Source organism: Cynocephalus volans, chromosome 4 (genome assembly GCF_027409185.1).
Source record: "Cynocephalus volans isolate mCynVol1 chromosome 4, mCynVol1.pri, whole genome shotgun sequence".
In the NCBI taxonomy this organism is placed as follows: Eukaryota; Metazoa; Chordata; class Mammalia; order Dermoptera; family Cynocephalidae; genus Cynocephalus; species Cynocephalus volans.
The window spans coordinates 149760577-149784402 of record NC_084463.1 but is presented as its reverse complement, the minus strand read 5'-3'; the positions used below and the strand labels follow the sequence as shown (position 1 = coordinate 149784402).

General features: G+C 36.6%; 2 protein-coding genes across 2 annotated transcripts; both read left to right on the top strand.

The window, feature by feature from the left end:
* The first annotated feature begins 14178 nt into the window (after window positions 1-14178).
* LOC134376994 (olfactory receptor 5D18-like) lies at window positions 14179-15021 on the top strand. The gene has a single exon (XM_063095605.1). It carries the CDS (start codon window positions 14179-14181, stop codon window positions 15019-15021), a length of 843 nt encoding a protein of 280 aa, XP_062951675.1.
* A 7644-nt stretch (window positions 15022-22665) lies between these two features.
* LOC134375718 (olfactory receptor 5L1-like) lies at window positions 22666-23598 on the top strand. The gene has a single exon (XM_063094388.1). It carries the CDS (start codon window positions 22666-22668, stop codon window positions 23596-23598), a length of 933 nt encoding a protein of 310 aa, XP_062950458.1.
* Window positions 23599-23826: the final 228 nt, after the last annotated feature.

The following is a 23826-nucleotide window of genomic DNA, read 5'->3' as shown; positions in this document are numbered from 1 at the left end:
CAAAACATATAAGTATACAATTGCAAAAATGGAAAAGGGAAGGTTTATATATATTGCTATAGATGGTCTCCCAGAATATACTAAAGTGAATAAAGAAAAGATTTAGGAAACCTTTTTATAGCATGATCAAATGCATGAAAGAAGAGAGAAACTAAGCTAAAAATTAATGAAAGTAGGAAGAAAAGAAATAGAGCTTAAAATTAATAATAATAATAAAATAATAATTTAATTCTTATTGAAACTAAGGTTAACAGTATATGAAAACAGAGTTAAAATTATAATGTAATAGAAGGTAAACACTTTTTTTCATCTACATTTGGGTTAGCAATTTAGATTGAAATAATATTTTTGTCTGAAACTAGTAATAATAAAAATATAGCTCAGTAGCAACAAACATTCCTATTCTCCAAATTTCCATTATATATATATATCAATAAAGTATACCACAAAGGCATTTTGTGCAGTCTTTTTACCCCTCTTTTGAATAACCTTTTTCTGGGCATGAGAGGAATCTCTCTCCCCAAACCCTTTTGGGATCATCCTTCTCTTTTGGCTCCTGCTGAGTCCAACAACCTCAGGTCTGTGCTCCAGGGAGTCAGGTGTGTCTGTGAGCAGGACAGCATTTCTATGTTCTGATCCGGCCAAGGTTTTCCTCCACATTGAGACAGGGTCACCCCAACTGTTGTTAGCCCCCCAAACCTCATGCAGGGTAAAAAGACCTTTTGTCTCCCTTAAGTCCTAAGGCAGAGCACCATAATGAGGACTGTCTCGAGATAAGGAAGCAGGGGAAGGCAAAAGAATCCTGACTGTTAGCAGTGGAGGCTGAACTTTGCTTGTAACTCTTCAGAACTGTACTTTAAAAAATATAAAAATATGACACCTAGAAGAATGGCCATAAATAAAAATGGCTAATAATACCATGGATTGGGAAGGAAGGGGAGCAACTAGGACTGTCATATGTTGCTGGTGGGAGTGTCAAATTGTACAACCTCCTACCTCCTTGGCATTTTCCAATAAAGTTAAACATCAATTAATAATTATATGACCCAGAAATTCTACTGCTACAAAAGTAAATAAATGCATATGTACCCTGTAAGATTTGTAGAAAATTGTTCATGACAGCTTTATCCACAGTAGCTGAAACTGGAAACAACCCAAATATCCATCCACAGAATATCCATGGTCCATTTCCACTGGAGAACAGATTTTTTTTTAAAAGTGGTATATTCACACAACAGAAAATCACTCAGTAAGAGAAAGGGAAAAATTATTGTTAATGCAGCAACATAGATAAACAGCAAAACCATACCATTTAGTGAAAGAAGGCAGACTCAAGATTACATAGTATATGATTCCATTTATATGAAGTTCAAGAACAGGCAAAAACAATCTATGGTGATAAAAAGCCAACATAATAGTTGCTCTTGGTTGGGTCATGGCTGATCTGAATGTCATATAAAGAAATTTTCTAGGGTAATTTGGAATGCTCTATGTCTTGATCAGGGTGTTGATTACAAACTGATGTAAGTATTCCAAATATATTGGTCTGTATACTTAAGATCTGTGCATTGACTGAATGCTAATTAAACCTTAATACTGTAAGCATGAAAGGTAATGAAAAGTAATGAGCTACTTCTGAAGTAATTAATAAATATAAAGCACAAAAATACACATATAAGTAATTCAAAAGTTCATGTGCTAATGTAAAGAGACATACACAGACAGTGGAAAGACTTGAAAACCAGGAGAGAAAATTTTACAACTTATCAAAATATGTGAGCTAGCATTTTTTATTTTTGGGGTTTTTTTCAATTAATATTACTTTTTTCCTTCCCTCTTTCTCTCTTAGCTCCCACTTATGAGTGAGTACGTATGGTGTTTATTCCCATGTACTTTGCTTATTTCGCTCAACCTATTTCTCCAAGCTCATCCATGTTGTTGCAAATGGGAGAATTTCATTCTTTTTTATGCAGAGTAGTATTCCATGGTGTATATATACCACATTTTCCTATCCAAGCATCCATCAATGGATGTTTAGGTTGTTTCCATATATTGGTTATTGTAATCAGAGCAGCAATGAATATGTTGGACTAACAGAGGGAGAGAGTACATCCAGAGACACAAAGTGGACTGTGGGGAAGGGAGATGTGGAGGGAGGTTGAGGATAATTGGGTGGTGAACATAAGGTACAATTGCAATTTGTGGTAACGGGCATGCTGCCAATATGGATCTGGTCATCATATCTAGGTCACAAGTGGTGACAATAAGCTTTGTAACTCATGAACACTCATAGCCAATAAAAAAGTACTATGCATAAATAAAAAAAAATTAAAAATAAATAAGAATGTAAAAACAAATAAAAATATTATTTTTTACATTCTATGAACTTGTTGCAGAGCAGTTGGGAGTTAGAGAGAGAGGGGAAAGGTGAAGGGAATGGGACGGAAGAAGGAGGAAGGAGGAGGGGCGGGATTTAGGCCTCTATCATCTGCCTCATTCCCATAGGGGAGACAAGGGGACTTGTAGCTGTGGCTTGGTCATTGCCGGTCTGGGTGCAGATGACACAGGGTGTGGTAAAAGCCCTCGCCCCACACCACCTCAGCTCGGGAACCCAGGGCCCTTCCTGCTATGTCCTGGTGGTCATCACTGGGCTGGCTGCAGGTGTGGGGGGCATGACTGAGGCCCTTGAATCCCCACCACCCTGGTTCAGGAGAGCCCAGAGTCCTTCCTGTGTTGGCTCGGTGGTCATCACTGAGCTGGTTGCGTGTGTCGGTGAGGGGGGCGTGGCCAAGGCCTGAGGCCCCCAACCTTGGGACTGGTTGTGGGTGTCAGGGGGCATGGCTGTGGTCCCCTCTTCTCCCTCCCTTCTGTCTTGGTAGCCCAGGGGACTTTCACTCCTTCTAGTTGTTGTAGGTGTTCTTTGGTGAAATGAGACCTTTACTAGTTAATATCAAACTTTGTCTCTGGTTGTGGGCACTTTGTTTTTTTCTTTCAGCTCCTTGTTGGAATATTTGCTGTTCACACCACTTAAACTCTGCACTAGACCTAATTTGTTGCCCTTTGCTAATTTCTAAAATGGAGGAACTTCCGGTCAGGACCAGTAAATGAGTTCTGTGGTTGAGCTAAGTTGCAGATTTGTTGCTGATTCCCTAGGGAAGGCTTTCTGTGCAGCTCAGGTTTTAACGGTTGACTTCATACTTACTTCCATGTCTAGTTAGATTCAGTGCAGCTGGATTGTGTAGGAACTCTACTCTGGTCCTGAGACTTTTCAGCAAACTGCACCCCATGCAATTCTATATTCCTGTCCAGTCTCCTCTGAGTTGTTCTACACTGATTGCAGGGCAGATCAGCTGTCCTTGCTGTGTGGCAGTGTTCCCCCAATGGGCTTATCTCCCCCACTGCCTGTGCTCCAAACATTTCCCATGGGATGGACTGTTTTCTGGTCCCTGGTGATGACTAACCATCTTCTGAGTGGCTCTTCTTTTTAATTTGTTGTGGTTCCTTGCTCCTATGTGGGTCCTTGGGAAATCTATTAGTGGTCTTGCTGGCCTGGGGGTCACCAAGGCCCTCTTCTCCCCTGCTGCCTCCAAGCAACTGTATTGGAAGGGCACAGCTGTGGTTTTTGCCAGCTCCTGCTCTGTGCACTCACCAGCTCCACCCTGGACATGGCCGGGATTCAAAATTGTTGGACCATTTTTTTCTTTCTCTCATCTGGGCTTCTCCTGCCTTCTTGTGCTCTATAGGTCTCCTCCTTTTCCCCTGAGCACTAGCAGCCACATACTGGTTGTCATTGCTTTTTTATAGTTGTAAATTGGTTGATTTGTGAGAGAGAGTGATGCTGGGGACCATCTATTCCTCCATCCTGACCAGAAGTCCTCTCCAAATTTCCTTTAAAAAAAAAACCTTATTTCCTCTAAATAGAACTAGGGCTTCTTGTAGAAATGCCTAACTTGAAGTTTAGAATAAAAAAATATATACAAAATTAGCCTTGGGCAGTTTAATATTTACAAAAGCTAGAATACTATGAACACCTAGTCAAATACGCTTGAATAGACCTCAGAGGCAATTTGGAGTGGCTGCCACTGATTAATAATTAGAAATATTTAACATAACAATGAATATTGACTGTGATTATTTTAAAGGCATCAAATATGTTTATATGTACATTATAAAAAATATTTAAAAATTTTCTGCAATGAAAGTTTACTTGGCTGTTTACTCAATAGTATGAACATTGTAAATTAAAGGGAACAAGTATTTGTTTCATCTTTCCTCTATGAATTGTATTTTAGGGTCTCCTAAACATAATGAGAGGAAGTTCTGAATAAATAAAGGCAGGAAAAAGAATGGAATTAGAACATCACAATTTTAGAACTTCTAATTTTAAGAAAAGGAACAAGGTGATGATTTAAGTGGGTATTAAAATCGCTGAGTGAAAACTTCATGCATAATTTTAAAACAAAGTAACCAAGATTTTGAGTGAGGAGTTAGCTCCATTTACATTTAGAGTTGTTATTAAATTCTGTTGTCTTCCTCCTGCCATTTATCAGGTTTTTTTTCAGATGCTTTAAATACCTTTTGTTCCTTTCTTTTTCCTTATATAGTTTGTCTTCCATGTTTGTTATATTTTGTGGTGGTAATATATACTTTCTTTCTCTTTCTCTTGCATTTTTGTTCTATCAGTTTTTTTTTCTTTCTTGCATATTCATGTAGTGATCCTCACTTTTTTGATTCAGATGCAGGACTCCCCAAAGGACACTTTTTTAGGGCTGGTCATGTGGTGGTATGCTACCAGTTCTTATTTGTCTGGGAAATACACTATTTCTCCTTCATTTCTGAAAGATAGGCCTGCTGGGTACAGTATTCTTTGCTAGAAGTTTCTTTCTATAATATTTTCAGTATATTGTTCCATTCTCTCCTGGCATATAGAGTGTCTGTTGAGCTGTCTGAAGTTAATCAGATTGATACTCGCTTATAGGTGATTTGACACTTTTCTATTGCTGTTTTTATGATTCTCTCTTTATATTTGAGTTTTGTCAATTTGACTATGCTGTGTCTCAGAGAGGACATTTTTGGATTGAATCTGTGTGTTGATCTTTGAGCCTCCTGGGTGTTAACGGCCCTGTCTTTCTCTGTGCCTGGGAAGTTGTCTACTATTGTTTCACTGAAAAGGTTTCTAATATTTTTTTTTTTTCTCCTCCTCATCTGGAGCACCCATGATTCAGAGGTAGAATTGCCATATGATCTAGCAATTCCACTGCTCAGTGTATATTAAAAAATTGAAATCATCATATCAAAGAGATAACTGTACTCACATGTTTCTTGCAGTTCTATTTACAATAGTCAAGAGTTGGAACCAACCTAGGTTCCCATCAATGGATGACTAAATATGGAAATTGGGGTGTATATATGTAACAAATACTACTCTGCCACCAAAAAATGAAATTCTGCCATTCACTCCAACACGGATGAACTTAGAGAAAATTATTTAAAATGAAATAAGTCTCTCACAGAAAGAGAAATACAACATTTCCTCACTCTTAAGTGAATTTTTAAAAAATGAAGGCCGAGCCCGTGGCGCACTAGGGAGAGTGCGGCGCTGGGAGCGCAGTGACGCTCCTGCCATAGGTTCGGATCCTATATAGGAATGGCTGGTGCACTCACTGGCTGAGTACCGGTCATGAAAAAGACAAAAAAAAAAAAAAACAAAAAAAAAGTGAAGAAACAAAGAGAGAACAATCATATGATTCACTGAAATCTTGAACGAAGTGAGTCCATCAGAGGTGGAAAAGAAAGAGAAGGTGGTATACCGAGAAATTGGTAAAGTGCCACGAAAAGGTCATTACATTGTGTAATGTTGAGTGTACTAATTATCCTGATTTGAGCATTACATATTACACAGAGGTATAAACATTCAATGCTGTGACCCACAGGTATGTACAATCAATTATACTTCAATAAATAAATAAAGTAATAAAGTAATCAAGCTGACACTACCTGAATCTGAAGATCATATTTAATATCACCAAAAGTTGAAAACCCGGTTAACATGCACCTCCCAAAGGGATGAAACTGACAGCAGTTTGAATCTCCTATGTAGAATTCTTGTCTAAAAGAAACTAAGAAAAAAAAAGAAACTAATAGAAAGAACCTGAATGTATAAAGATTTTTGATTTGGACATTGGCTTAAAAAAAAAAAAAATGGTTCAGAAACAAGTTAAATGACACCAAATGAAGAAATAAGCCAAATACAGTGCATGCAGCATTCCACAAATGGTCCATTTTTTTTGGATATAATTACCTGAACACACACACACACAAGCTCTCATACAGAAAACTGTTACATAATAAAAGAAACTTAACTATAACAACCAAATTAGTTTGACTTAATTCAAACAAACAGGAAAAAAAGATGTTTTTGAGACAGTTTAGGAAATTTAAGCATGGACTGGGTATTAAATAACAATTAAGAATACATTTTTTTTTGTCAGGTTCGATTTTGGCATTGGTGTTTAATCAAATGCTTATTTTAGAAATGTTTGCACTATTTTTATAAGCTATTAGTGAGAGTTGTCTTAGAAATTGGATTAATAGATAAATGCAATATACTTAAAATATGACCATCTTTACAATCCTACAGGTTTACAATTATATTGATAAAACTTTCCTGATTTTATCACCCCAGGTTATTTCTGCAGACCTGAAATTATATTACATGTCAGTCAATTCCCAGTGAAAGCTTTCTACAGAGTACTCTACCACTGCCGTTCTCATTCCTCTAACTGTTCTGAGAAATACCAACTAAGTGGCATAAATACAGCTTTAAATTATAGGCACAGATATACCAAAGCAGGTTTCCTTCTTTAATTTCTATCATAACTAATGTCATCCTACAATATACATGTTATATTTTTGTGGAGATTTGGAAAGTGCAGAACATCACCATATACTGCAGAGCTGCTGAGATGCATTCAAAAGCCACCATCTATTTGAAAAGAAGCTGTATTTACACTTACCTTTTCCCCAAGCTCAACACACTTTTCCCACTTATTTGAATAGCTAATTATCTCACTTCACATTGGCCGATGCTCTAATAGCACCTCACCGTGGCTTTGCCTGATGTTCCTACTTAAAATGCCACCTCCAGTGTCATCTTTGGCATCTATCATGACTGGCAAACTATTTCATATTTATTTGATTTTTAACCCTACTTTAAATATGAACTTGATGGACAAAGAGAGATTCTCTTTCCTGTCCCCATTACCTAGGATAATAACTGACTCAGAGTAGCTTGTCATAAATACTTTTAATGAAAAATGAATAAATGTTGAGTAATTATGTATTGTTATTATGTACTCAACTTCCTTTCTCTGGTTCTGGTGCCGGAAGGAAATGTTAACAAAATAGAAGCTATTTTAATTCTGATTAATGAATACATAATGTTCAAACAGTTCTTGCTGAATGATGCTTATTAATACAGAAATATTATATATTTTTTGAATGAAGAGTATTAATGTTATTAATTTCTGTATTATTCACATATCAATAGCCTAAACTTGGATATGGTTGGTTTGGAAACTTGTTTACTTAATGAACAAATGTGATATATCTTTGGTGAAGCTACATTTAAGGTTTAATAAAGAAAAATATTTGCGATATTGATTTCCATTTACAAGTTATTCCACCATGACTTTCTTGATTTTGAAAATTAAATATTTCTATTTTTGTGAGCCTAAATAGTTATAGGAAATCCAGTAGATTGAAGATTTGATTAATTTTTACTTTTGATTGTCTACATTTTAATTTTAATTGACAAATTAAAATTGTACATATTTACTGTAAATAATCACTTCTTATTAAAACATCCAGACCTCCTTTGTGTTTCTGGTCTATCATCACTCTGCTCTTTAATTTTCCATAGTTCTGGTAGATGTGACTCAAATCCCAGCGACCTGGAGAGTCATATTTGTAATTCAAAAAAAATTCATGTTATACTTATTTTGTTCTAGTTTCTGATCAAGGAGTTTGGAACATATCAGGGATCAAAACAATGAAAAATACCTGCTTTCCTGAAACTTTCTTTCTAGCAGAGGGAGCTAACAATATAAAAAACAATGCATTGAATAAAGATTTTAAAAATATCTTAATCATGTTAATTACTTTAGCCACTAAATTTGGGTAGTAGGGTAACCCTTGCAATACCATAGTGTGTTCATGGAAGATTTCACCAAAAAGAAGCTTTTGGGAAAAAACTTAAGGGAAAAAAATCCCAGTCAGAGAAAACACTAGTAGAAAGAACATTAGGAATAGTAATGAGGTCAGGATAGGAAACAGTAGGGAAAAAGAGTGATGCATGGACAGAGATTTAACAGGGATTAGATAATTCATCATTTGAATGTTTACTTTTTAAATACATTTGCCTAAACTCTCAATGAGTCATGATGACCTGAAAGCTGCATCTTCACACTTCTTCAATATGGTCAGAGTGTGTGGTATGGAGGAAGAGGGTTATGCCTGGCAAATACTAGCCACTCAATCAATATTTCATAATGATGATTCTTACATTCACATATATTTATATATCTGTAGGAGGGTGTGGTAGTGATCAGATGGCTGGTGAATGTGACTTTAAAGTATACATTGTTTTATGTGAAATAACCTTAATGCTGCTATATATATATATATATTTTTTTATTTTCTTCAGGGAGTCAGATACTTAAGAATTACATCAGATAAAAGTGATTAATTTTAAGTGGGTTTTTTTTTGTGACCTCAAGAGAATGGGGCAATAGACAGTCTCTAGGGTTCATGCCTCCAAGGTTGTAACTACAGATTTAAGAACCCACACGTAACTCCCAGTGAGGAGAGGCCCTCCATTTTCCATCACCAGGTTTGTGTTAAGAATCTAAAGACAGATTGATATTAATTTCCATCTAGAGAACAAATTGGGATGAAGGAATCTTACCTTTTAGAGCTGTATTTTGAGAAATATAAGTGAGTGTGTAAGGAACAGAAAGTGCACTTTTTCTAAGAACTCTGTATTAGACAGCCTGGCTTAGCTAAGCTGCTCAATAAAAAAATAAAGCTGGAGGCATAACACTACCTGACTTTAAGCTATACTACAAAGCTATAATAACCAAAACAGTATGGTACTGGCATAAAAACAGACACACTGATCAATGGAATAGAATAGAGAATCCAGAAATCAACCCACACACTTACTGCCATCTGATCTTTGACAAAGGCACCAAGCCTATTCACTGGGGAAGGGACTGCCTCTTCAGCAAGTGGTGCTGGGATAACTGGATATCGATATGCAGGAGAATGAAACTAGACCCATACCTCTCACCGTATACTAAAATCAACTCAAAATGGATTAAGGATTTAAATATACACCCTGAGACAATAAAACTTCTTAAAGAAAACATAGGGGAAACACTTCAGGAAATAGGACTGGGCACAGACTTCATGAATACGACCCCAAAAGCACAGGCAACCAAAGGAAAAATAAACAAATGGGATTATATCAAACTAAAAAGCTTCTGCACAGCAAAAGAAACAATTAAAAGAGTTAAAAGACAACCAACAGAGTGGGAGAAAATATTTGCAAAATATACATCTGACAAAGGATTAATATCCAGAATATATAAGGAACTCAAACAACTTTACAAGAAGAAAACAAGCAACCCAATTAAAAAATGGGCAAAAGAGCTAAGTAGGCATTTCTCTAAGGAAGATATCCAAATGGCCAACAGACATATGAAAAAATGCTCAACATCACTCATCATCCGGGAAATGCAAATCAAAACCACATTGAGATACCATCTAACCCCAGTTAGGATGGCTAAAATCCAAAAGACTATGAACGATAAATGCTGGCGAGGCTGCGGAGAAAAAGGAACTCTCATACATTGTTGGTGGGACTGCAAAATGGTGCAGCCTCTATGGAAAATGGTATGGAGGTTCCTTAAACAATTGCAAATAGATCTACCATACGACCCAGCCATCCCACTGTTGGGAATATACCCAGAGGAATGGAAATCATCAAGTCGAAGGTATACCTGTTCCCCAATGTTCATCGCAGCACTCTTTACAATAGCCAAGAGTTGGAACCAGCCCAAATGCCCATCATCAGATGAGTGGATACGGAAAATGTGGTACATCTACACAATGGAATACTACTCAGCTATAAAAACGAATGAAATACTGCCATTTGCAACAACATGGATGGACCTTGAGAGAATTATATTAAGTGAAACAAGTCAGGCACAGAAAGAGAAATACCACATGTTCTCACTTATTGGTGGCAGCTAAAAATTAATATATAAATTCACACACACACATACACACACAAACCGGGGGGGGGGGGGAAGAAGATATAACAACCACAATTATTTGAAGTTGATACAACAAACAAACAGAAAGGACATGGTTGGGGGGAGGGGGGAGGGAGAAGGGAGGGAGGTTTTGGTGATGGGGAGCATTAATCAGCTACAATGTATATCGACAAAATAAAATTTAAAAAAAAAAAAAAATAAAAAAAAAAAAAATAACAGTCCCGGGAAAACAGGTACCCAAGGTGGAGAAATAGACAAGCTCTGAGAAGTTTGGGAGTGTGTATTTTCTTATATCTGTTAATTTTAGGAGGAGTAGTCAAGGTAGAATACATGGGTATTTAAGTAAAATGAAATAAACAAGGATTAAATAGACTCTCTAGTAAAAATAAATAAATAAAAGAGACCAGCTTTAGTTAAGACTATAAAACAGGAAACAACTGACCCCTGAGACAAGTAATAACAACCAAGTTGGAAGAAACAAACATAAAAAATACAGGGTAAATTTTTGCAATCATATTTTCCAGACTCAAAGATATAGAAACTTTTGCCTGCAATGTAATGACAGCACTTGGGACATAAGATCCATTAAAATAAATTTAACATTAGCTTAGAATTAAAAAAGAAATGAAATGTTCAATTAAGGAAAAATATCATGCTCACAAGTGCAGAAACAGGTAGGGTTACTGCATATGATCTGACATCTTTACTGACAGACCTTCTGGAAACTATTTCTTGGGGTGTTTGATGAGAGATAATCCTGTCAGAAATGGCAGGACAAGAGATTCCTGGTATGGTAGAATCTGAGAGGTGTTAGACACCAATTAGCAAAATATAATGATTCTTTGTTTCAGTTTTCTCATGAGATGCCTCTGTAGTGCCATACTACCTCAAGTTTTTAATCCTTCTCCTTTACAGGTAACAGGGGCAGAATGAATCACGTAGGCAACTAGAAGGGAGAAGGAAGATAGAGACCTAGGAAAAGGAAGTTTCTAGGTCAGTCTTTACTATATTTACTTATTCCAGGGTGAGAAAGTTTTCTTAAATTCTGTTCTTGTGAGTTTCATATTGATGCTGCTTTCCAGTATATTTCTGAGGCATAAATCCTGTCATTGGTATATTTCCCATAGATTTTAGAGTGTCTTCTTGGCTCCCAAATTGGAAGTATGATTATTAATAAAGAAACAGGATCATGGTTTGGTGTAGAGGAATAGATGCATAGCTAGGAATCTGAGGGTCCTAATACCAGTCATAGATGTGTAGATTGGTCTTTATCTGGATTTTATTAATCCTCTAGCAAAGAAGAAGAAACACGCTCAATGGAGAAACATATGGAAAAAAATTAATTACATGTTTTGATATCATATTCACTGTGTCCATCAGACAAACAAAGATGCTACAAATCACTACATGAAATTAACAATAGAGACACATATGTTCAGTGTTAGGGCTGTTGATATTTAATGACACTGTGAAAATATATGCTGTAAAAATCAATTTATTTAGAAATTTCTGATTTTTATCAAGAAAGCCTGCCCATTTACAATAGCCACCAAAAAAATAAAATACTTAGGAATTGAGTTAACCAAGGAGGTGAAAAATCTCTATAATGAGAACTACAAACCACTGCTGAGAGAAATTAGAGAGGATACAAGAAGATGGAAAGATATCACATGCTCTGGGATTGGAAGAATCAACATAGTAAAAATGTCCATACTACCCAAAGTGATATACAAATTCAATGCAATCCCCCTCAAAATTCCAAAGACATTTTTCTCAGAAATGGAAAAAACTATCCAGACATTTATATGGAACAATAAAAGACCATGCATAGCCAAAGCAATGCTGAGCAAAAAAAATAAAGCTGGAGGCATAACACTACCTGACTTTAAGCTATACTACAAAGCTATAATAACCAAAACAGTATGGTACTGGCATAAAAACAGACACACTGACCAATGGAATAGAATAGAGGATCCAGAAATCAACCCACACACTTACTGCCTTCTGATCTTTGACAAAGGCACCAAGCCTATTCACTGGGGAAGGGACTGCCTCTTCAGCAAATGGTGCTGGGATAACTGGATATCCATATGCAGGAGAATGAAACTAGATCCATACCTCTCACTGCATACTAAAATCAACTCAAAATGGATTAAGGATTTAAATATACACCCTGAAACAATAAAACTTCTTAAAGAAAACATAGGAGAAACACTACAGGAAATAGGACTGGGCACAGACTTCATGAATATGACCCCAAAAGCAAAGGCAACCAAAGGAAAAATAAACAAATGGGATTATATCAAATTAAAAAGCTTCTGCACAGCAAAAGAAACAATTAACAGAGTTAAAAGACAACCAACAGAGTGGGAGAAGATATTTGCAAAATATATATCTGACAAAGGATTAATATCCAGAATATATAAGGAACTCAAACAACTTTACAAGAAAAAAACAAGCAACCCAATTAAAAAATGGGCAAAAGAGCTAAGTAGGCATTTCTGTAAGGAAGATATACAAATGGCCAACAGACATATGAAAAAATGCTCAACATCACTCAGCATCCGGGAAATGCAAATCAAAACCACATTGAGATACCATCTAACCCCAGTTAGGATGCCTAAAATCCAAAAGACCTTGAACGATAAATGCTGGCAAGGTTGCGGAGAAAAAGGAACTCTCATCCATTGTTGGTGAGACTGCAAAATGGTGCAGCCTCTATGGAAAATGGTATGGAGGTTCCTCAAACAACTGCAGATAGATCTACCATACGACCCAGCTATCCCACTGTTGGGAATATACCCAGAGGAATGGAAATCATCAAGTCGAAGGTATACCTGTTCCCCAATGTTCATCGCAGCACTCTTTACAATAGCCAAGATTTGGAACCAGCCCAAATGTCCATCATCAGATGAGTGGATATGGAAAATGTGGTACATCTACAGAATGGAATACTACTCAGCTATAAAAACGAATGAAATACTGCTATTTGCAACAACATGGATGGACCTTGAGAGAATTATATTAAGTGAAACAAGTCAGGCACAGAAAGAGAAATACCACATGTTCTCACTTATGGGTGGGAGCTAAAAATTAATATATAAATTCACACACACACACACACACACACACACACACACACACAAAACCGGGGGGGGGGGGAAGAAGATATAACAACCACAATTACTTGAAGTTGATAGGACAAGCAAACAGAAAGGACATTGTTGGGGGGAGGGGGGAGGGAGAAGGGAGGGAGGTTTTGGTGATGGGGAGCAATAACCAGCCACAATGTATATCGACAAAATAAAATTTAAAAAAAAAAAAAAGAAAGAAAGAGGCACTCAGAATGGCTGCATAGCACAACAGGGACAGGAATGGAAACAATTTGAAATAAATCTCCTTTTTTAACAAAAAAAAAAAAAAAGAAATTTCTGATTTTTATAATTACAGGGCTGATATAATCAGTCATCATATTATCATAGGGAAATATTTTATGAAATTACAAAGTTTAAGGAAAGGCAACAGTACTATATGAAGATTTGATTTAAAATGACCTTAAATGTTTTGACCTCATATTTCCATACTTGTAAATATTAAAACTATATGAGAACATTTATTTCAGTAATTATATTTTTTTTCCTTAGAAAGTTTTCCAGTGGGTAGAATGCTCTAAAACTTTAGGCATTTAGTATATCTTGGATAATAAACATGTAAATTCTGAATGATATTGGGCTTCATATTCCAGGCTTGGTGAGGGTGGTCAACCAAGCTTCCTATTTCCATAGTTTTCTTAATATTTTTGTTTTCAGGACTAACTCTTAGATTTGGACAAACAGAAACCATGTCGTTGTCAGATGGAAATAAAAGTGGAGCCACATTTATGCTCTCGGGCTTCTCAGATTCCCCGCAACTCCAAGTCCCTCTCTTCTTGATTTTTCTGGCCATCTACAGTGTCTCTTTTGTAGGAAATCTTGGGATGTTCATAATCATCAAAATTAACCCCAAACTGCACACCCCCATGTACTTTATCCTCAGCCACCTCTCGTTTGTGGATTTCTGCTATTCCTCTACCGCTGCGCCAAGACTGATGAACCTAGTGGTAAAAGACAGAACCATCTCATTTTCAGGATGTGCAGTACAATTCTTTTTCTTTTGTATCTTCGTGGTGGCTGAATCTTTGTTGTTAGCTGTCATGACATATAACTGCTTTGTGGCCATTTCTAACCCTCTGCTCTACACAGTTGCCATGTCCCAGAAACTCTGTGCCATGCTGGTGGTGGGATCCTATGCGTGGGGAGTGGCATGTTCCTTGACACTCACATGCTCTGCTTTAATGTTATCTTTTTGTGGTTTCAACACAATCAATCACTTCTTCTGTGAGTTTTCCTCACTGCTCTCCCTCTCTTGCTCTGACACTTTTATCAACCAGTTGCTTCTTTTCATTTTTGCCACCTTTAATGAGATAAGCACACTGCTCATCATCCTCACGTCTTATGTGTCCATTGTTGTCACCATCCTCAAGATGCGCTCAGCCAGTGGGCGCCGCAAAGCCTTCTCCACCTGTGCCTCCCACCTGACCGCCATCACCATCTTCCACGGGACCGTCCTCCTCCTCTACTGTGTGCCCAACTCCAAAAACTCCAGACACACAGTCAAGTGGCCTCTGTGTTTTACACAGCAGTGATTCCCATGTTGAATCCCCTGATCTACAGTCTGAGAAATAAGGATGTCAAAGTTAGAGTCAGCAAGATAATGGACGGTAAAGTCTTTTCCTGCTGAGCATACTTGAGTGGAGTTTCTGCCTGGCACATAAATAAGGTGTGTCTATAAAGGTTCATTTTAAATGTATCTTTCAAATTAATGGAGTTAATATGATACAATAAAACAGAAATGGGTTTTTGGTTTCAAGAGACTGAATTTGTGTCCTACTTGCTGGAAAATACTAGCAAACTCTCTCATCTGTATTATTTTATCTACAAAATTTGGATATGAAGAGTTAACTCCTAATCATATTGTGAAGGTTAAAAGGTATACATATCATGTCATACACCTTCTATATAACTAAATAAATTGTATCGCCCTGTCTTTAAGATACCTATATTAGACTATGCTCTTCATAATCATACGTGTTATGTTTATTCTGAAAGTACAAGCAGAAGTTACAATGAGACATAATCCTTACTTTTAAAGATGCAAACCCACTGTTGATAATGGGCAATAAAGTAAATGGCCATTGGATAAGGGAGAAATTCATAAATACCATATAGGGCTTGAGAGAAGATAAAGTGCTGGAGACTAGCTCCAGTCGAGTTGTGGGTACCTGAAAAGGGAGAGGGAGGGTCGGCAAAAATAACAAACACAGACAGAGACCTCAATGCATCAATATGCACGTTCTCTGTGGGCTGTCAGCATGTTGCAGCTGGAGCCCAGTAGAGCATGAGACAATGCCTTTTATTTAGATTTTTCTCTGCAGGGTGGGGGGTGGGTATTATTTTTATTGTATCAGCAAGCTTAAATCAATAGTCCAAAAGGCAGGGAGGAATCTTTTTTAGAGGTCAGCTCGTCTTAGGTGATCAACTCTTGCTTCTTTTTCCTGGAATCAGGTTTATCAGATTCAAACCATCCATCCCTTCATTGTCTTGAAGTTATCTTGTGACCTTTTTCTGTTAGCAAGCTGTGGTTAATACCCACCCTGTTAACAGGGTGGGAGCCAAATGTAAAAAGAACAGTGGATATTTGAGCAGCATTATCATGCACATTTTAAGGTTATGCATTGGCTGTGGCCCTGTAATCTTGATCTAAATGTCGAAGTGTCATGGTGCACAGCACCATTCCTCACAAAACCAGTTACATTTAGCTCTTAGGTCTAATTTTGCAGGTTTAATAATTTTACAGAATATATTGTTATCCCAATACCTGATTTTTAATGATTTATTTAAAACTGGACACCACCAAGTAAAGGGGGTTCTAGAGTTTCATTCCCATATACTTAATTTATCCCAATCATATAATTTTCCAATAATACCAACCATTCTCTTGCCATTAATATAATCTACAGTAAATGATGTTTGCCAACTTATATCATATTTTGGATGTCCGCTAGGGGGATACCAAATTTTTCCTTTCCCCATTTTGTATCTCATATATAACTTCACATGTTTAGGCTGCAGCTCATATTTAGTCATGAGCTGTGCTTTTGGAACATATGTTGGTGTAGTCAATTTATCATAAGGGGATAATTTTAAATTATCCAATTTACTCGGATCCTCTGTGGGAATGTTTAGTTCAATGACCGCATAATTATTTGTGTTATTTTTATAATCTTTTGGGAATTCAGAGAACTGCCACGCTAACCAAAATACCGAAAGAGATTAAAAGCAGTACCACGAAGCCGAGGCAGGCAGCCCTTCCAGTTGCAGCAAGTGCTCATAGCTGTGCTGACTCCTTTTGATCTTGCCATGGTGTGGACCACACCAATAAAGTTCAAAGTTTTTATGGACTTTAGAAGGATATCTTCATAATATAGGTGTTGCTTTATTTTGGCCTTTGTTAAGAGAATGTGTATCATTTTAGGAGATATAGTTTATTAACAAAGGAGCATTATTGAAGAGAAAACAAAATGAATAAAGTCCAGGAAGTAAAAATGTAGTACTGAGCTAAAGTTGCAACAAATATTTTACTGAGCTATTATGATGTTGTATGTGTGTAAGTATGTGGGTTGTATCATGTATACAGTACACATTACTTGGCATAAGTGGATATTTAAATAAAACATGGTCTATATTCTGAATGTGTTTTTTATTATTTATTTATTACCAATATTTATGAGATACAAAGCTGATTGTCTCCCCTGAATTAGTTTTTAATGCAGCTCCAGTGAGATAAAATATGACAGAATCCACAGGAGGCTTAGGAATGATTGATCAGATTTTAGATAATCTTATATGCAAACCCAGGGATTAAGAGTGCCTGCCCAGCCTATATTTCATGGTGTTATTCTGCCTGCAAAGACATCAGAAACATTATTGATCCTTTATGAACTTTTTTTGTTTGAACATGGAAATAATGTCTGAATCCTTCTCAGCAGAATTCTCACCCATGGTAGAAAAACAGAAACAAAAAGGGCTTAGAGTTGTCCTAAGAGTTTATAGCTAATTGTCTACATAAATGTATTGAAAACAAAATAAAAACCAGGTAATCGCTAACATCACAACCTACTGAACACGGCAAATTAAAAATGCCCTTCTTCTTTTCTCTACTCAAGGGTCTAGATAAAATTCCCAAGAAATCCTCAATATGGTGGAAGAAATAAAATTTCCAGGTGTTTGGTGAGGGAGAAAAAATGACTTGGGGAACGGTTTTTTATAACTTAATAAAATTATTTGAAATGTTTATATTACATTGATTTTATGATCACTATTAAGTTCATACATGTTATTCAGTTATAACATAAAAGTTGTATTTCATACAGGTTATATTCAGTTCATACATGCTATTCGATAAGGAATCAACTGATCATTGTATATGGAAAGATAGGAAAAGAAAGAAACAGTGTTTATATATTGGATTTTAATAAGGGAACACTTTTTCTCTTGATTTCTGTTTCTCTAGGTTCTCACAAATTTACCTTTTATATACATCTGGTACTTACACAATTTCCTTTAAATTAGAACATTATAAGTATCTTAAATTGAATGTTAAATTTCATACTCATAATTTTGAAAAGCTGCCATGCAAACAAGCACAAACTAGCATATTTGATAATGAGAAAAAATAGCTCTCATCCCTTCACACCAGCTGCCATCTAGCAAGCTACCTGACTAGAGCGTGAAGCCTTGTTAGACTCTCAACTGTCAGCTGATACCGCACACATGAGCAAGGCAAGCCAAGGTCAGCCATGCCAGGAGCAGATCAGCAGAACTACCCAGATGACCTGTGTAATAGCATTTCAAGCAATAAGTATTTGCTGTATTTAACCAATAGGTTAAAGTGGTTTGTTATGCGGTCATTCACTTTCTAAGTTCTAGGAAGTTTTAAATAAAGACTTTCACAAGTCTTGTCATTTATTAACTAAAGATATCTGTTATTCATCCACTTAGAGTCAAATTATTTAAAACAATATAATTAAAAAGTTTAGAAAGTTAACATAGTGTTGTTTTCCTTAAACCTTGCCAATGAAACATTTTATCAAGATGGTGTTATTTGATGTGGTTTAAATACTTTTCAGCAAAAGATAAAGCATCACACGTTCATTATTCAATGCATAGATAATGACCATGAAATTAATTCCAATGAAATACAAAAACATTTAAATCAACTTTTAAAAGCACCTCCCATCTGTTTAAGTCTAAGATAAATAGACAAGCAAAGAAGCTTTGCAGTGAGTGGGAGGCCCAGATGGTATGGGGCATTACTGCAGCAAATGATATTCTTCACAGATGTTATTTTGTCTTTGTTATCATGAGACTTATTTCTTTAAGATGGCTGTATTTTGTGACAATAGTTTGGGCTGCACTAAGGAAAAAATGAATAGGTATTAAATATTTTCAACAACCTACTATATATTTGAGTATGTATAGTATATCACAAATACTCATGTGCATATATATATATATATATATATATATATATATATGTATACACACACAAACAAATGTACAAACATATTGTACATATGTATTCATACCATATAGCCAATGCGTATTGGCTAGAATACCCCTCTAATGCAATCCTTTTCCATGAGAAGAAATTTACACACACCAGAGAGAAACAAGAACTCATACCATGGGTTTGAAGTGCCTTGATTAAAGAAAAATTCAGGCCTCATGGATAACATTTCAATTGTTCTTATGTTTTTGGTTTTGGATATTTGTGTTCGTTATTCTCATCAAGGTAATTTACACAATAAGATGTGAATGGATAAGAGAAATCCCTTGTTTCTGAAGAGTGAAAGATAAGGGATTTTGAGAACCCCAGGTGGAAAGCAGATCTAGAAAGATTCCTCAAATTCAAAAAATTCTTAGATAGACCAATTTTAGGAACAGAAATATAGATTGTTGAGAATTGAAAGATAATCACCTGTAATTAATTACATCCATAGAATTCTTGAAATATTTGCTTTAACTAAGGACACACAGGATGTGGTTTGAATGTGATTATTAATTAATTCCGGTCAACATTACTGTGTAGAGTCAAGAATGAAAGCAGACCTGGGAGAGATCCTTGAGGCATTCCCATTTCATGGTCTCTGGCACTCAGCAGGGAGGAAGCTACCCCAGTACCTCTCTGTAGCTGTGCTCTTCCTCAAAGTCATGGGTGCTACAAACCAAACAACAGCATGTGTGTCCTTCTCCTAGCGATTCTGTGTGTGACTTTGGGCCAGTTACACCTGTCTGTGCCTCAGTCACCTCATCTTCAAGGGGGCAAAACAGTACCAACCTCACTTGTTTTTATAAAGATGAAATGTGTTAATAGTTGTATCTAGAAGAGTACCTAGAATATAGAAAATGTGAGTAATTATTATTATTCTGAGTAAAGGAGGTTTATTGCCTGTCTCCATTTTCTGGCATTTGGCAGGATTCTGGTGTGGCTTCAGACTCTATTCCTTTTAGGAAGGAGGTATTGAGTATAAGACAGACAGAGTTTGTAAGATCTATTCATATTTCATAAGAGCAATGTGATTGTTGGCTCACAGAGACAATGCTTGGAAGCAGTGTGCAAAGTTCTGCAGTTCATAATGAACTCTGGATGTAACTGTTAAATTATTATCATACATACCATGTTGGCTTTCCACCCTCCCCCTCCCTGTTTGAATCCCATAGTGATCAATAATTGTTCAAGTCCCAAGTTAGAGTTTTCTTGATATCTTATAAATATCTCACAGAGATCAATGATTGTTCTGGGAATCTCACAGAGCATGGGCCCCAGGGATACACAAGCACAAACATAAAACCTATCTCAGTTTTCCATCACAGCATCTTCAGAAACAGGGGAAGTAACATCTATCCGATGTGCTGTACTCTGGGTTTTTTGTTTTTTGGTTTTTTTCATGGACATCAATATTTACTGGGAGCTATTTTTTTTTTTTTTTTCCTCATGGAGGTAATTCTTCAGTCATTTGTAGAAGAAGATGGAATTGTACCAGTAGTAGTAGAGATTTTTAAAAATCTATCTTTTCTCCCCCTCTTAATTTGAGAATGTTTTAAGAACTGCTAAGCTTTGAGTAGTCCGTTATGAAAATATGTTTCTCTTTCTGCATTAAGGGGAAATGTCGGAAATCTAGGAAATGGGAATGATTTGAATTGTGGAACTACATATCTCGGAGCAGCTATTACTGTGAGAGGGAGAGCAGTGTGAACAAATTGGGATGGGGCTTGTTCTCTCTCCTTTCTCTTCCCCCTCTCTCACACTAACCCCCTCCATGCAACCTAGCAAAGACTTCATGGAGATTCTCCTGACAGCCACCTTGATGCTGACTGTGGCAGTAAGAGGTCCATGTGACTATTCATGGAGGGACAAGGACACATGAGCTACTTGTGAAACAGAAAGGAGAGAAATTACTGTGGCTTTGTTCTAGCACTCTGAAATGTCTCTCTATGGCAAGTTTTTTAACTGTGGCACTATTTTGGTCCAGATAGTGTTTTCTTGTGTGTTTTGGGTGGGGGTGTGGTGGGGTTGGGACTGTTATGTGCACTGTACGGTGTTTAGCAGCATCCCCACTGCATGTGAGCAGCACCCGCTCTCTGTTGTGACAACAAAAAATGCCTCCAGACATTGAGAAATATCCCATTGAGATCAAGGTCTCTCCTGGTAAAGAAGCACCACTCTATGAGCAATTAACAGCCTGATTTTCATTCTCTTGACTTAAAAACAGGAAAGGATTTTCAAAATCTATACTACTTTGAGCCTATAGGAAGACATATAACTCACATTTTCTGGCCATTTGAAGAGAGAAAACCATATCCTAAGAATAGGTTTTTGTTTTCACACTGGGATTTAGTAATGTTCATATCCTTCACACCTTTCAAATCACTTGAAGAACTGGAAAAATACCTGTCAGTCTTGGTCTGTGCTCTAGATTTTCTTTCCTCCAAGAATACTCAACTGGTGCCTGTGCAGTCATGTATGTATTTGCCGGCTGTCAGAGAGACACTTGAAACATGTCAAAGGGCTTGAAAGTATGTGTCTCTCATAACAAAAATTCCACCCTCCTTTCCCTCTGCAATGCATAATACTTGTGTTCTGCAAGAATTCAGACAAGTTTACAGATTCCTTTTCTAAAACATATGGGGAATAAAAATATTTGTGTTTATGGATGCTGTCAAGTTAAACATTCAATGCAGCTAATGTGTATATGTGTAATGTTCTACCTGTAAGATCTGGCTTAGTGGTTTTGAACACTGCACTTCATCATGGTCAATTTTCACATCATTAAACATTATTTAAAGTGGTCATTTTAACATCTGCATATTTTTCATGACATATACACTATAATTTTGAACATTCTCCTCTTATTTGATACTATTTCTAAGTTTTAATATTTAAAGTAATGCTGCAATTCAGTAGTGGTAATTTTTAAAAATCATTTTCGGTGCACATCTTAATCATTTTTTCAAATACATTCAAAGAATTAAATTCATTTACCAAATAGATTTTTCCAAGGCTGAAGAGTCATGGTTGCAGGAACATTGTTCGCAAGAGTAACAGTTTCCTAAACTATGGCTGAAACTGAAGATTGTTAGTAATAAGATTGCTATACTAATTTTATAAAAAATTTCTCACTAAGTGTAAGAAATACTGTCTCCAAGCAAAATGTATGTATAAAATATATATCCTTGTGGGCTAACAAACTTAAATAAGCATGTCTTTCAGCACTTTAAGGTTAAACTCATAGAAGTGTACTACATATTTTAAGAATTGTTTCTGAAGATCCAAATAATTGGAGTATCAGTTAAAGAGTCTTCCAGAAAATAAATAATTTGAAGTTGATAGAGCAACAGTGTTAATTAAATAACACTTTGATCTCTTTCCTAATGAATCACTACCAAGATCTCAATTGTGAAATACTAATTAAGAAAATCATATAAGTTCATAAAATGTTAATGTTTCTGTATGATCCCTGAATTAAACTGTGAGGTTTATGCATCTATATTATACAATGTCTGTTTTTTGATAAATTTTAAAAAATGTCTTATTCTTGGCTGAGAAAATTAACTTTCTTGCTTCTTCTAATGTCATTTTATAGGAGAGTGCTAAAACTACATTTAGATCATATAATGGAGAATTACTTACTAGTTTTTTTTTCTCCAACACCAAATAAAGTGGAGACATGGGTGAGGAAAACTGCAGCACTGTGACAGAGTTCATTCTCCTTGGATTATCTGATGACCCTGAGCTGACAGTCTTCCTCTTCCTGCTGTTTCTTCTTGTCTATGGAGTCACGGTTTTGGCCAACCTGGGCATGGTTGCACTGATTCGAGTCAGCTCTCGCCTCCACACCCCCATGTACTTTTTCCTCAGCCACTTGTCATTTGTGGATTTTTGCTATGCCTCAATGATTGTGCCAAAGATGTTGGCTAATATCTTAAAAAAGGACAAAGCCATCTCCTTCCTGGAGTGCATGGTGCAATTCTACTTGTTTTGCACATTTGCAGTCACTGAGGTCTTCCTGCTGGCTGTGATGGCCTATGACCGCTTTGTGGCCATCTGTAACCCACTGCTCTACATGGTCTCCATGTCCCAGAAGCTCTGTGTAGAGCTGGCATCTTGCTGCTACCTCTGTGGATTGATGTGTTCTCTACTTCATTTGTGCTTAGCTCTTGAGATCCCATTGTATAGATCAAATGTGATTAACCACTTCTTCTGTGATCTCCCCCCTCTCTTAAGTCTTGCTTGCTCTGATGTTACTATGAACAAGGTCCTTCTTTTCATTGTGGCCACTTTCAATGAGACTGTGACCATTGTGATCATCTTCACCTCCTACTTGTTTATTCTCATCACCCTGAGGACGTGCTCTGCAGAGGGAAGGTGCAAAGCTTTTTCCACCTGTGCCTCCCACCTTACAGCCATCATTGTCTTCCATGGAACAATCCTTTATATTTATTGCCGACCCAGTTCAGGAAATGGTGGGGATGCCAATAAAGTGGCCACAGTGTTCTACACCGTCGTGATTCCCATGCTGAACCCCCTGATCTATAGCCTGAGAAACAAGGACGTGAAAGAAGCGCTCAGAAAAGTGGTGGGCTCCAAAATATATTCTTAGAGAAGATGTTGTTAGCAAGACTCAGAATTCCAAAGTGGAGTCTGGGGAGGGCTTACTAAGTAAGCTGCAGCTACAATGGACAAAAGAGATGGAGCCAGAGAGTTATGAGAGACTGTTTTATGTTTCACTTATCTTTGTGTGTCTTAAGTTCAAAAGAGCATATTGGATATATTTCATAATATGCACCCCACTTCTTTGTCTTTCTTCAAACTTTAATGTTTTAAGTGG